Source organism: Lactuca serriola, chromosome 4 (assembly GCF_051521515.1).
Source record: "Lactuca serriola cultivar US96UC23 chromosome 4, Lser_US96UC23_V15, whole genome shotgun sequence".
Taxonomy (NCBI): Eukaryota; Viridiplantae; Streptophyta; class Magnoliopsida; order Asterales; family Asteraceae; genus Lactuca; species Lactuca serriola.
The window spans coordinates 322,732,714-322,746,839 of record NC_136411.1 but is presented as its reverse complement, the minus strand read 5'-3'; the positions used below and the strand labels follow the sequence as shown (position 1 = coordinate 322,746,839).

The 14,126-nt window shown below is 31.3% G+C and overlaps 1 protein-coding gene across 2 annotated transcripts; it reads right to left on the bottom strand.

The window, feature by feature from the left end:
* Window positions 1-6,462: 6,462 nt before the first annotated feature.
* Window positions 6,463-11,716, bottom strand: LOC145097386 (ALG6, ALG8 glycosyltransferase family). 2 transcript variants are annotated; one of them, XM_079034934.1, is made up of 8 exons: window positions 11,397-11,716; window positions 9,729-10,166; window positions 9,581-9,645; window positions 9,135-9,256; window positions 8,640-8,747; window positions 8,336-8,497; window positions 7,130-7,382; window positions 6,463-7,017 (listed from the first exon to the last, which is right to left on the bottom strand). In XM_079034934.1, the coding sequence occupies exons 2-8, from the start codon at window positions 10,124-10,126 to the stop codon at window positions 6,578-6,580; spliced, it is 1,548 nt and encodes a 515-aa protein (XP_078891060.1). In that variant the 5' UTR covers window positions 10,127-10,166; window positions 11,397-11,716; the 3' UTR covers window positions 6,463-6,577. The 2 variants fall into 2 exon arrangements, with proteins under 2 accessions (XP_078891060.1, XP_078891061.1); XM_079034935.1 differs by lacking the exon at window positions 9,581-9,645 and having other exon boundaries at window positions 9,135-9,315; window positions 11,397-11,713.
* Between the last annotated feature and the right edge of the window lie 2,410 nt (window positions 11,717-14,126).

Genomic DNA, 14,126 nt, shown 5'->3' with positions numbered 1-14,126 from the left:
ATGCTAAAGGGGTAAAATGGGAAAAGTAATATTTCGGGCTTCTTGCATAAATTAAGGATTTTAGTTCGACATGTTTTTAGTCAAGGTTACTATATTGAGTTGTGGGGCTCATCAATACCTTTATGTGGATATAAATATTGCCAAAAACGGAGTTTAAATGAAGACATTATGGTCGTAGAAAAGCTACGCAGGAGTAGGTGCTAAATTCTGAACACATGATTAATGATCTATGCATGGCATGGATTATGCTACACGGTGCGTAATCCCTGCAGACCAAATCCATAAATCTAAGGTTTTGAGCCCTACTTAGGGACTCTAACTCCTTGATACCATCCCCATACTCCACCTCCACCCTCCTTAAACATTCCCTAAAAATCCTAGCCTCAATTCCCCCTCTCCTCCTTTTTTTTTTGCTTCTTGTGGGTGCCATTTTAGGAGTGTATATGGAAGTTCACCATGCTTAGAGCTTGTGTGAGTGTTTCTGGAAGAGATCTAGCTTCTTGTCCATCTTGTGTAAATCATCAAGCTCCCAACTTTATGATTCAATCTTGCTAGATCTTGCATATTATGGTCTTTAAGTCCCTTTTTGTGGTTTTGGTTGGAGTTCAAGGAATAACTCTAGATAAAGCTTGTGACTTTATCATTACTAAATATCTTTGGAGTTTCTTTCCGGTGGATCTAGACTTGGGACTTAGAAAGTTGTGCTTTGTTGTTTGTTCTTTAAGCCATGCAAGTTGTGTTAGCATTTTTTTGTCATTTTAATGCATATCTGAAAGTTGGAGACTTAGTCTTAATTATGACAACTAAGAAAAATTTCATCACAGACCACCAATAGGAAAGAGTAGTAAAAGATAAATGTAATAGCTTAGATTTGTAATAATCAAATATGTTGTTACATTTAGAGTTAAAATCGACTGATAGGCTCAAAAATTAACGTTCAAAAAGTCGTGTCATCTTTTAAAATGATTAACATAGTTAGAAAGTGCCCATCGATGTGATCTCAAGGATATAAAATTCATAAAAATCCGACTCCGACTGGAGGAGTTGTGAATTTAACAAAAAGTAACAATCAAGTGTGTAGTTAAAGTTAATTACATCAAAACTAGATTAAGAGATTGGTTGAGTTTTAGCTAGTGTCGACAAAAGGAGATTTGTAGTACTCCTTGAGCTATAAACTTTACAAAAAAGAATGTTGAAAACAGGATCCGTATGAAAGAGATATGATTTTAATAAAATCATTTATTTTTACCCCCGTTAGACATAAAACTAGAAGTCAAAACTAGCTAAACCGGCCTAAAGGAAAGTTGTAGTACTCTTTGAGATCGTCACAGTGATATAAAGAGGGCTTAAATCGGAGCTCGCATGAAAGAGATAAGATTTTTAGAAAATCATTTTGTGTACGCCTACAGCCGTCACATAACTGACACCGGATTCAAATAGATTGTGAGTGACGTGGGCAATAGGGGATGTGACATGTGAAGACTTCTAGATGGAGCCACGATGATCATGCACGACGAGCACAAATCCTCCACCGCGAGCATCCCAAAATCTTGCCTATAAATAGTTGGGACTGCAACCCATTCTGCATCCCTGAAACCATCATTATCTCTCTAACACAATCTCGAAATATCTTCTACGCTAGGCATTTCTCGGAGTCTCGAGCCCGATTTAACCCTACATCAGCGGTTTCACGCATCAAGGGTGATTTCATGGCCCCATTTTACTGTTTTAAAGGTTTTAAAGGGGCGGGGGGAGGGGGTGGAATACATGCTTATCAAGTTGCTTTATCAAAATATATTTTTATATATTAGTAGTTTATATAAATGCATAAAAAAATTAGGATAATATAGATACCATGTTGATTTGTAAACTATGACATTATACCTAAGACTTATGATGCCATATAGTATAGGAAAAGATTTTACCTAGATGTTATGGTGACCAATTTCCTAGGGTAACATAGTACCTAGAAGTAACATTGATCAAAACTATACAGATAAACTTAGTTGTTAGTCTGCCCAAATATCATGTTTTCAAAAATAATCATAATTAGGATATGTATGTCGACGGATAATTATATCAAATTGTCAATTACAAAAGCAATTTTTTTAGTTAAAGACAATTATGAGTATACATTTTAAAACCAAATTTTTATTTTAATTGTGAGTATAACTTTCTATTTCTTTCGCTTTTTATTTTGTTTAACAAGCAAATAAACTATAAATAGTTGATATCAATATATGGTTATTAAGTTTTAGTTTGAAAAAGATTTGAAACCAACCAAATACACATTATATATAATTAGTCAAAACCATTCGATACTGTACTAAAACTATTTTGATGATCACATAAAAAAATAAAATATAATATATTAAAGTGTATGTAGTAAAAAGTTAAAAAAATAAATAAGTTATGTTTTCAAGTAATTTTTTGGATATTAAACTAAAACCGATTTTTGTAATACTATTTAATCGGCCGTTATATTACGTGTTTTTTTTATGTGGATTAATGATTTTAAATTTTGTTTTTAATGCGTATTAGTTTAATTTGTCAACCGTGTAATATGCGGATTTAAACCTAATAATATATATTTATTAGTATTTTAATTAGAGTATTGAATTCTGTACAAGGCGATCGTTCAACTAGTTTGTTTATAAGGTCAGCCACATTTTATAAACAAAATAAACATAAATCAGCTTGTATTATAAAAAAAATGTATCTAAGTCTTGCTCAATTTTTTTTAAAAGATGGGGTTTATAAGAAAACTTAAAATAAAAATTTATCTTTTTAAATGTTACGAACATGTTATGTATATACAAAGAGTCGGGCTCATTTCATGCATTAGATCCTAAACCCAAACACCATTTACAAATGATCCATAATCAAACAATCTCAATCTCAAAAACATAAAGTCTATGAAATTCATTCCTAAGTCGCCTTTCTCCTGTCCACACATCCTTCCGTAGTCCAGTAGAAGATCCATTGTCCACTTTTTCATAAATAAAGAATGCAACATAATATTTTTCTTCATGAAGTTATTTAATCAGTATGATAATTTTAGAACAAACACCAAGTGTTTTGTAGGGGTGTCAATTTATGACACGACTAAACAAAAATACACGAAACGAAACGAAATCGGGACGAAATAAAAATTCGAATTCGTTTTCGTGTCGTGTTCGTGTCAAGTTTAAAAAACACGTTGTCGTGTCGTGTCGTGTTCGTGTTTACAAATCCACACGAAACTGACACAATTGAGCATATGTTTATCGTGTTTTTCGTGTTTGTCGTTTTTATCGTGTTATATATGATTAAATATGAATTAAATAAAATAATATATATGTAATATTATCTTTGTTGTGTCGTTTCGTGTTGTCGTTTTTTAATTGGTTCGTTTTCGTGTTAGTGAAAAAAAACACGACATCGTGTCGTGTCGTGTTCGTGTTACAAAAAACCTTGTCGTGTCGTGTCGTGTCAGACAAAAACACGACACAACGGCCCGATTTGACAGGCCTAGTGTTTTGTACCCGTTTTCGATTCCGCAAAAACCTCCACCATCACCATGAATAGTTGACACAATTTTAACCCACAATGAAGATCCAATACTAAGAAACTTCTACCGCCATTATTTGCAATAATGTCTGATTAAGTGCATGTTTGGAATTGCTTGTCAAACTTTTTATTGATTGGAAAAGCCATGAATTCGTGGCTTTTTGGAATTTTTTTTTTTTTTTTTTTTTTTTTTTTTTTTTTTTTTTTTTGCCTACCTAAGAAGATAGTGTTTAACACTTTTTAATTTGTTGGCTTTTTGCAAAACCAATAAGTTAATAAGTCATTTTAAAAAATACTCTCAAACACCCACTAAAAACAAACAAGCTTCCAGGAAAAATATAACCTTTATCTTTAGTAGCTAAAACTTTCTCCCATTTTTTTTCATATACTTTTTTACATCTTCATCTCCTTAAAAGAATTTACACCAAGTTTTCCATCATAATAAGAAGTTTAAGATGGACTTTGAAAAGAATCATATAAAAAACCTCTAGGCTTCCCGGTACCTACTTCAAGAGAGTAGTATGATCAAAGGGTTTTAATCTTGTATTATTTATAAATTTTACTTTTGAATATGTCAGTCATATCATTCTAGCCTTCCACACGAGGTATATTAGATCTGACTGGCAGCCCAAAATAAATAAAAGAAAGCTTCATTGGGAAACAGCTTGTAATGATAGCCAAACTTCGACTTCAACCTATTTAACCTCCAACCGTATAAAAATTCAAGTTCTATAATTAATTGTCAATTTGAAAGTTAAATAAACCACCTCAACACTCGAAGCATAGTTCTTACATTCCATTGAGAGCATTCACCAACAAAGAGAATGTTATATGCATAAAAGAAGTGATAAATCTGAAATTTATGGATACGAACATGAGCATTGTAAAAAATCCTATTTGTCAAAGCATTTTCAATAATAATATGAAGACCTTCCTTATCCAAAATAAAAAGAATAGATAAAAGTGGATTACCATGCCATAAGTCTCTTCCTAACTTAAACTCAAAGGTAGGACTTCCATTAATTAGCATGGAAGCACGAGAAGAAAAAAGGCACACTTTGATCCAATTCTTCCATTTATGATAGAACCCAAAAATCCAAATATTTTTAACTTAATGTATCATAAGCTTTTTCGAAGTCGGACTTGAAAACCATTAAAAAAAATCTTCGCTTTGTATCAATAAGTCACTTTATTAACCATTAAAGGATCATAAAAAAATATAGCAACCTTTAACAAACGAACATTTCTCAATACTCACCCTGCTTCCTACCGATTTCGCCAATCTATTAGCTAAAATCTTAGAAGTAATTGTGTACAATCCACTCAAGCTGATAACAAACAAAGGAATCGAGACTTTGGGGATGAGAGTAAAATGAAACATTACATGTAGTCGGAATATGATTTGTGTCAAAAAAAAAATCTAACATGCCATTTCCACGACTGCTCTAATACTACCTAACAACATTTAAAAATAAATAAATAAAAACCGCTGGACCAAAGCCTTGTCATTACCACATTCCATCTTTAATTTGTTGTGGAGTAAAAAATAGAGTGAACATAAGAGATTGGTCTGAAACTAACACCTTGATTCCAAGCCAAAAAAAATTGTCTTAAAAGTACAAAACCATATTATTCACTTGAACCAGATTCATATTTCGTTCATTGTCGACCAAGAGACCTCAAATAAACAACTAACAACATTTTTTGTTAATCATCTCGTTATAAACTTTGAATTTTCCTCCACTTCTATATCACATTGTATTTTTTTTTTTTATGTCAAATCTCATGCTTCCAAGTGTTCCATATACGCTAAAGGTTTGGTAAAACAATATAATCATTAATCTCCTCTTCCATTAGCAATAGACGTGTCAATTTTACTAGTGATTTCACTAATCTTCTTCGATGTCATCTTTCAAATCTTGTTTTTTTACTTCTCAAATCTGAATTCCAAACTTTAATGTTGGATTTAAGGATGGAAATGGGGCGGGGATGGGCAGGGGTTGACAATCCATGTCCCGATCCCCATCACCAACGGAGGTGAAGAATCGAATGCCTCCTATTTAGATTTTGGGCTTTTCCTTGGCTCATCTCCAATCTATCAACATAATAAACTTAACTTGCACAAAAAAAAATACATATATTTCAAGTTTAATAAGCGATCAAACCCAAAGGCCATAATCAAATTGTTTTTATATCAATCATAATGTTTAACAAACAACAAAATGAGAAGTGACGATTTGATATACAGAGCGTTGAACGAAATGACAACTGACAGACTCTTGGAATTTGGAACATAATTTGATATACCTGATACTTGTTTTTGTAGGGAATACTTATCCCTGATTGGGGTGAGTCAAACAGATTCCCCACCGAATCGGATGAAATTTTCATGCGTAGTTGGATTTTAAAGCTTTAATTTTATCTTTGAAGACATTCATTTTGTTTACCAACTTCTCTATTTTCAGTTTGAGAATCAATAACAATCTCTTCAAAACCTTTCATCCTCATCCAAGAATGTTACATCTTAATTAAAAGGGATAAGCTCGTAATCCACCATCTTAATTTTAAGAATAATCAGACTTATGTTCAGCCACTTTCTATTTTGGAGATGATTATACCCCTTTATGTCAAAATGATAACATGGTGACAAATGACACCTCTACAATTGATTTGATTGATCCTCCAACACTTCCTCCCACTAGATCATTACAAACTCATACTCGTTTCTCTTATCTTAAGGACGATCATTGTAACATGGTTGTGAATTCAAACATGCATTCTTAATATCGATATCCTTTGTTGCACTACTTCTGTATGCCAACAAAATCATAATCATATGTGAATCATTACAAGAAATAAATGTGGTTAAATAAATGGTGGTTGAGTAAACGTTTAACAGATTATATATTAGAATAATAATCAAAAAGTCAATTGTAATTAAAAACTACTCAACGTTTAACAGATTATATATTAGAATAATAATCAAAAAGTCAATTGTAATTAAAAACTAAAACGGAAAATACAAATATCAAATCCTCTTCTTTTCGATTTCGACTAGCAACGTTCTTGACAAAATCCATTGCTTTCGATTGGAATAAACAGCAATGAAAACAAACTGAGAGAAGCAAAGAAGCATGATGATGGCTTCAAAGAGGAAAGGGTATTTCTTGGGTGGGTTTACTTTCAAATAAATTACGTGAAGAACAAGTGACAACAGAAGAAGACAAACAATCAGAAATGATAGAAAAAAATTAGGTTTTTGTGTGTTGGGTTTGGGTTTAGGTTTTCCATAGTGAATGAGGATGAAGATGGCATAAAGAGCGATATATGGGAGAAGTAATTTATCACGAAGTAAAAGAGGGAAGATGGAGAATAAGGCGAATTGTGTTAGCCATTGAAAAAGGAAAGGCTCTTCTACTGCTAAGAGACTTGCTGGCAAGAGTGGCAAAAGAATAGACTTCTCATGTACTGAAATAAAAAAATATATATATATATTATAATATTATCCATATTTGATAAATTTAAATATGCAATTTGTATTTGGCTTAAAAAACAAAATATGGAATGATGAGATAGATACCTTGAAATGAGAAGAAATAGAAGGAGAAAGCAGAATTAAGAAGTCCATAGAGGAAGCCTCGTTTACTTGGTGCCTTTATTTGAAGAAACATGGAAGGAAGACATGAAGAAAGAGTGATTGTAAGACTTAACAGCTTCAGTGATTGTGTTGTGAATAATTTTTTCCACTTAATGAGGACTGAAGTTGTGCACCAAAAATTAGCCACGTAGTCCTCATATATTCCCCTCTCAAAAGGTGCCAAACGTGACACAACCTATATATAAATATAAAATATATATATCTCAATGTCACAATTTTAAAAACTCATCAATGTATGCAAAATATTTGGTTAAATGTTCAAACTTTTAGAGTTGATATAAATGCCAAATTCCTATATAATCTATTATAAGGTATTGTGTTTTTGTATTAACAGATTTCATTTTGGTCAACCATGTAAGCTTTAAATATATGGTATGGTGGTGTTTCTTTTTGACTTAAACTCGACTCAATTAATTTTTTTTTTCTATGTTTAGAAGTGTGTTGCCATTTTCTTTGATATTTTTCAAAGGGTTAATTTACATAAAAGACCCTATGTATTGGGTTTTCTTCCGGATTAAACCTCGAGTTTATTTTATTTTTTTATTTTTTTCTAAAATAGCCCTTACATTTTTCCAATTTCGTCTTTTTAGCAGATTTTCCGGTTTTACACAAAGATGAAAGGGCTTTTTTAGAAGAAAAAAAATATACAGTTGAGATTTAATCCGAAAAAACAGAAAAACGTAAGGACCAAATCGGAAAAAATGGAAAAATGCAAGGGCCAAATCAAAAAAAAAAATGGAAAATTTAGGAAATAAAAAAGTTGATTTTTAATTCGGAAAAAAAAAACAATATATAGGGCCTTTTATGTAATTAATCATTTTTAAACATTACTCATTTGGACAATATTTGATGAGAAAAAAGGTTTAAAGGGGAAAAAATAGCAATGTACATGCATTTATTTGTGCATTAAAGCATCCTACTTTCATTATTTTTTAACACATCATTGTACTTTAAACTTTTTTCTTATTAAAGCGAATTATAGCACAGTTAAGTACAATTTTGTAATAGGAAGCTATAAAAAATAAATCAATGGAAGTACATTAACATTAACATTAACATTAACATTAACATTACTATTTCTTGCATTTAACTCAAAAAAGAAAAAAAGAAAAAAGAAAATAGATGTACCTCAAAAATTGCAACTTTGGAGTGAATATATGGCCACCAAATAAGAGCAAATGTTCCTATAACAACTATGCCCAATTTCACAACCTCCAAAACTGGATTTTTACACCTTAAACTTTTTCCCAACAAATAGCTGAAAAATGCAGGAGCAAAATAAGCACTCATCTGCACAAACATCCAAAACATAAGTCAGTATATGTAATAAACCTAAATACAAATTGGGGCAAAAATCTAATAAAAGAAACTAGATGGACTGTTTTGTAAATTGCGAAAAGTTGGGTGTTAGAAGAAGAAGAAGAAGAAGAACCTGTTTGTGGTTGAGAGCAAGAGTGAAGAAGAATGAAGCAACAAGATCTTTGTCACAAAGTAAAGCTGCAACAGCTCCAATGGTAAGTCCTAAGCTTATGCAGTTATACTGAAATCATAAAAAAAAAAAATAAAATAAAAAAAAAAAAAAAAAAAAAAAAAAAAAAATTACAAGTTTTAGAATGTAAATAGAAAGTTTTAGGGTTAAATGCAAGAATTATTATAACATCCTACTTTCATTCTTTCCAATTACAGCATTGTTTTGAAAATTGAAATAATCTATCTACCCAATTATAGCAATGTCTTCAAAATACAAAAGATTTTTCACATCTATAATAAGAAAAATCAAAACCCAAAGTACAACGCCAAAATCAGGTAGATTTTTCAAAGTGCAATAATGCATCCTTAATAAGGAAAAAAATTGAAAGGTCAATGTTGTAATAGAAAGAAATATATGTTGATATTTATAGTATTTAGACCAATATTTAATACATGCCTGAAAATGACCATGATCAATAAGGATGAGGCATGGATTAAGCAGAATCATTGCAACATGCCATGGTAAGTTACTTTTATACCCTTTTGATTGGCTTGCATAGACTATAATAAACCATAGAACTGCAGGAAAGAATATGAGGACATCAGAGGTTAAAACTGTCCACCTCATTAGCAGTTTTCTGCAGAAAGAACATAGAAAAGAAAAGAAGTTGGAAATTTGTTGGTAATGTTTTTTTCAGTTAGGGTGTGTTTGGTTCGTAGATACCAGTGGAATCCAACGGAATTGGAATCAGAGATTCCATTCCATTCCATAGCTTGTTTTGTTGCCACATGAATGGAATTCAATTCCATCTAAATCCTTTAATTCCCCTTGTTTGATGGATTTCATCATTCCAAGAGAAGGGTTGAAGAAATTTAAAAGACCAAAAAGCCCTTGTTACATACATACGATGGAATACGATTCCAATTCCTGTGACAGATTCCATTCCTTCAATCCTTCCAAAAACATTCTACAAACCAAACAACCCCTAATATGTATAATTGAAATATTGGTAAATTCAAATTGTGTAAAAGATGAAAAACAACAACTGACCCAGTATAGGATTCATGGCCTCGTGAAGTGTAAAGTGAAACAGAATCTGGATGGAAGAATCTTAGAAAAATCCCATGAACATAACTCTGATAAGCAGTAAGTGGAGGATAATCAAGTCCCCAATAAGCAAGATCATTAGAAGTGCTGTTGTGATACCATTCATTGACAGGTAAATTGGTTGTGATCTCCATCCAATGTCTTTGAGCTTCAAAATCTCCATATTTTGGTGAATCACCAGCTCCAGAATATGGATGCATAGATACAGAAACTCGAACAAGAATTGAAAATAGACTAATGCAAATGAATGGACCAGATATACCCTTGTCCATTAACCAACTCCAATCACTATTGTTGTCAACCTCTTCTTTTTTTACCTTTTTTACCCTTGACTTTTCCATTTCTTTGAGTATTACACAATAGTGAAGTTCTGAGAAGAACCTGTTTGTTTCAAGAACAAATCCCATTAGATATAGTGCTTTACACATGAATGCTTTAAGAGCTGAAAAGATATATGAGGGTGTTTAGCTAAGCTTATTAAAATTGCTTATTACCTTTTAACTTATAGCTTATTAGCTTATATCAATATCAAAACAGAGTTTTTAAAAAAGTGTTTGGATTAGCTTATCCAGTGTCAAACCGCTATAAGTTGATTAGCCATTTTTAGTGTTTGGCAAAAAAAAAATGATTATATGTGTAAAATTACCAAAATGGACTTCCTTTTATATTATGACTTATTTTTTCAAAACTAAGAATAGTTGTTTTTTATTATACTTACATCCATAATATTAAAAAAAAATCTTTAATTTAATTCTAAGAATTTTTTTACAAATAAGATTTTTTTAAAATTAATAACTCTTTTATAAAATATCTAATGCTTCAACAACATTTAAAATATTAACTTTGTCAATGAAACCTACATTCTGTTGTGTTCTACTGTCAACGAAATTAGTGATAGAATTATGATAAATTCATGATGAAACTACGAATTTAGATACTGTTAAAGATTAATTCTGTTTGATCCTATGATATATAGTCAATCACTCAGATTGTTAGCAAATATTATTTCATTTTTTGTTTCAAAACCAAATATGTGGTTATTTTACAATGGATTTTCTGTTTCTGTTCCATCTTTACGTTTTTGGTGCTAATTTGGTTTGATTTGGAGTTTGTGCTAAAGTTACTGTAATATTGTAATGGACATAGCTTTTCAGTGTTTTGAAAACAAGCCGGATCCAATTGGATCAAGTAGAAAAAACCCGTTGTAAATGAACCAGTAAAAACCGCTACTTAATTTATATGCATATTTTCAAATGTGTAGCAAAAATGGAGGACGAAATGGTTACACTGTTATGAACACAATCTGTATGTTCCTGTTATTAACAGTAGCAATTGCGGTTTTACATTGAGATAACCTATTTGAATATAGAGATAACCTAGGATATAGTAAATACTACAAAATAAAATCGTATGCTATGATTATTGTTCCTGGTATGAACATTGCAGTTTCACATATACATCTAAACGATTGAAGTAAATCCAAAGCAGTAAAGGATTGAAGAAAATCACAAAGATTTCGATTACAACAACTCATATGATTTCGATTTCAATTGAGATCAGGGTAAAAAGGAGCAGCAAAATGCAATTGAACGAAATTGAAGAATATCGAACCTGAACCGAATTTGTGGAGTTCGACGGTCGCCGGTGGAGTTCAATTGAACTTGATTTAGACTCCAATCTACTCAAACATGTTTGATTTTGAATGACATCAAGTAATACCAGTTGAAATCGAAACAGATTTTGACTCCAACAACAAACATCAGTCGAATCCAACTAATATCAGTCGAATTTTGACTTTTAATTGAATTTCGATTTCAAGCAATCACCTTCGCTTCCAATCTCATGAATTCAAACCAATATACTTTTGATTATCAAGTTGTGTGGCTTTCGAATTCACGTTTGATGCTCAAGAAGGAAATAGAGAAAATAATGGATTTTCGATTTGGGCTTAACGAATAGACATCGAATTGGACAACTTGATGAATAGTAACATATTGGGAATGTGGGCTCAGTAACACGATAGTATATTGTGCTCGAAATAAGCTATGATTATATTTTTTTTTGATAATTTGATTTTGATTTTGGTGCTTGATAAAAAAAATTTATTGGGTCATTAATGGGGTTTAGACAAAATAGATCTAATGAGTCAAAATGACCAATAATCAAAAACAAAAAGCATGATTAAAAAAATGATTGAATTTGAATTTACTATTTAAACAGAAACCTTGATCGTTCATCTTCGATCTCAACATTTGAGAATTTGAGAAGCCTTCTTGATGATTCTTTTTCTGTTTGCAACACATGAATCAATCATTGAAGATCTTTGGTTCTTTTTTTGGAACAAAAAAATCTCTAATCTTCACATTGTACCATCCACGATGCATGTTGTGCAATCCGTTCTTCGAATTTTTCAACGATCTAGCATCATCTTCATAAGAATCATCAACACTTTTGGGTTTGGAATTCAAATTCATTGCAACGCTTGAGGATCATTGTTTTGGAACCCAAATTTATTTCATATATTTCGGCTGCATCACAACATTTGAAGATTTTTGCATACAAACCCAGTTGTTCTTGCTTTTAATCTTCTTCTTCTTCTTCTTCCTTTTCATGTTTTTTGATCTTGAAGTTTTGAATTCAATAACAACTTCATTCTTGACAACTTCAACTTTGCAAGTTTGAATCAAATCTTATGGAGTTCGATAAATTTGAACTTCTTGGATTCAAGGCTTTCGATATGGCACCATTCCTTCAAAAGATTCACTAGAATTTAATCATTCTTCAGTTTGAACTCCAATTGAACGAAAAACTTTCACATATTCATCAAAATCACATTGATTTCCCATTTCTTGAACTTCAACAATTTTAAGAACATGAAGATCATTTGGGTCTTCAATAAGAGAAACATATTCCTTTTTGAATAATTCTCTTTCTTTTCCTTCCTTTTGATTTTCACATCAAGATAACATATTCATGGTGATTTCAAGCAAACATCCAATCTTCAAAAGAGGTTGAAATATCAATCTTCCATGATCATCTTTCAAGCCTCCATAAGAAATCAAAGTTTCTCATGTACCGTCTTTCAACAATAACCCATAAAATTGATTCTTATTGAATTTGTATTTGACATCTTTAATCATCACAACCCAAGAATCATAAGACAAATACACTATGATCACAAGAACTTGGATATTTCTAGAAAGAGAAAGTGATTATGAATGAAATCTCTAAAGAGAGAAAGTGAATATGAACCAAGTTCTAGAGAGAGAAAGTGAAACTAACAATTATTCTAGAGAGGGAAAATCAAATTTTGAATCAAATCAAGGAATAAATTCGATTTCTAGAACAAAAACTCTCTCAAACACGAAGAACTCACAACAATGAAGATTCACTCAAATTATGTAGTCATTATGGATCAACTCTTGAGAATTTCAAGAACACCCGCTCTGATACCAATTGTAGTGACCCTAATTATAATGACATATGCGGAAATGAAAAGATCTAGTGAATCATCCAAACATCAAGAACACCAAGAGTAAATAAAGATGTTTAAGTTTCATTAGAATAGTAAGAGTTCAAGTGGGTTTTCTTATTTCTCTCACTAAAATAACACTCACAAAATGGGTCTTTCATAGTGGGAGTCGCTCACTTCCTATTTATAGGAAAGACTTACAAAATGGGTCTTTCATAATGGGAGTCGCTCACTTCCTATTTATAGGAAAAACTCAACCCATTTACACATACAAGAGAGTAAGCCACATCTAAGGAGAACTTTGCAACCCAACAAAAACCAAGCCTCTAACAAAATGGTGGTCGCAGTAGTTGAAGGTGGTGGCAGTGGATGAAGATGATGGTGGTGGCTGGTGGTTGTAGTAGAATTTCAGAAATAGTCCTCACGTATATAATATTTTTCATGTTTGCGCAATAACAAACTTGTCATTTTTGGAAAAAGTAACGACGTAATAGTTAGATTTAATGGCTTAGGGAAGATCTCTATAATATCAAAATATCACAAGGACGGAGTTTGTCCATTTTATTGAAATTTGACTATAATTGTCTATTATGGCATACCACAGGGACTATTTTTTGTAATTTTCTCAAGTATATATGGTTTTTAAACATCAAAATATAATATTTATCCAATTTATATATATCATATTTTCTTTTATAAATTTTAAAATATTAGATTTGTTCAAATCTTTATTTTTTGACAATTTTATAATCTTTTTAAATCCTTATTTTTATCTATCGATAAGTACAAATGTTCACATGTTGCATACTTTACTTGGAAGAAAAGAGTTCAAACTCAAACATTGGAATTTATTCCTTAACAAGAGCTTG

Bases quoted from the DNA above. Each gene is read 5' to 3' on its own strand.
- LOC145097386 (XM_079034934.1), bottom strand. From the start codon at position 10,126: ATGGAAAAGTCAAGGGTAAAAAAGGTAAAAAAAGAAGAGGTTGACAAC. The intron at 9,646-9,728 runs GTCAGTTGTTGT...TTTGGTTTGTAG, and splicing joins GGCCATGAATCCTATACTGG to AATGTTTTTGGAAGGATTGA. The intron at 9,257-9,580 runs GTATGTAACAAG...TCTTTCCTGCAG, and splicing joins GGAATCGTATTCCATCGTAT to TTCTATGGTTTATTATAGTC.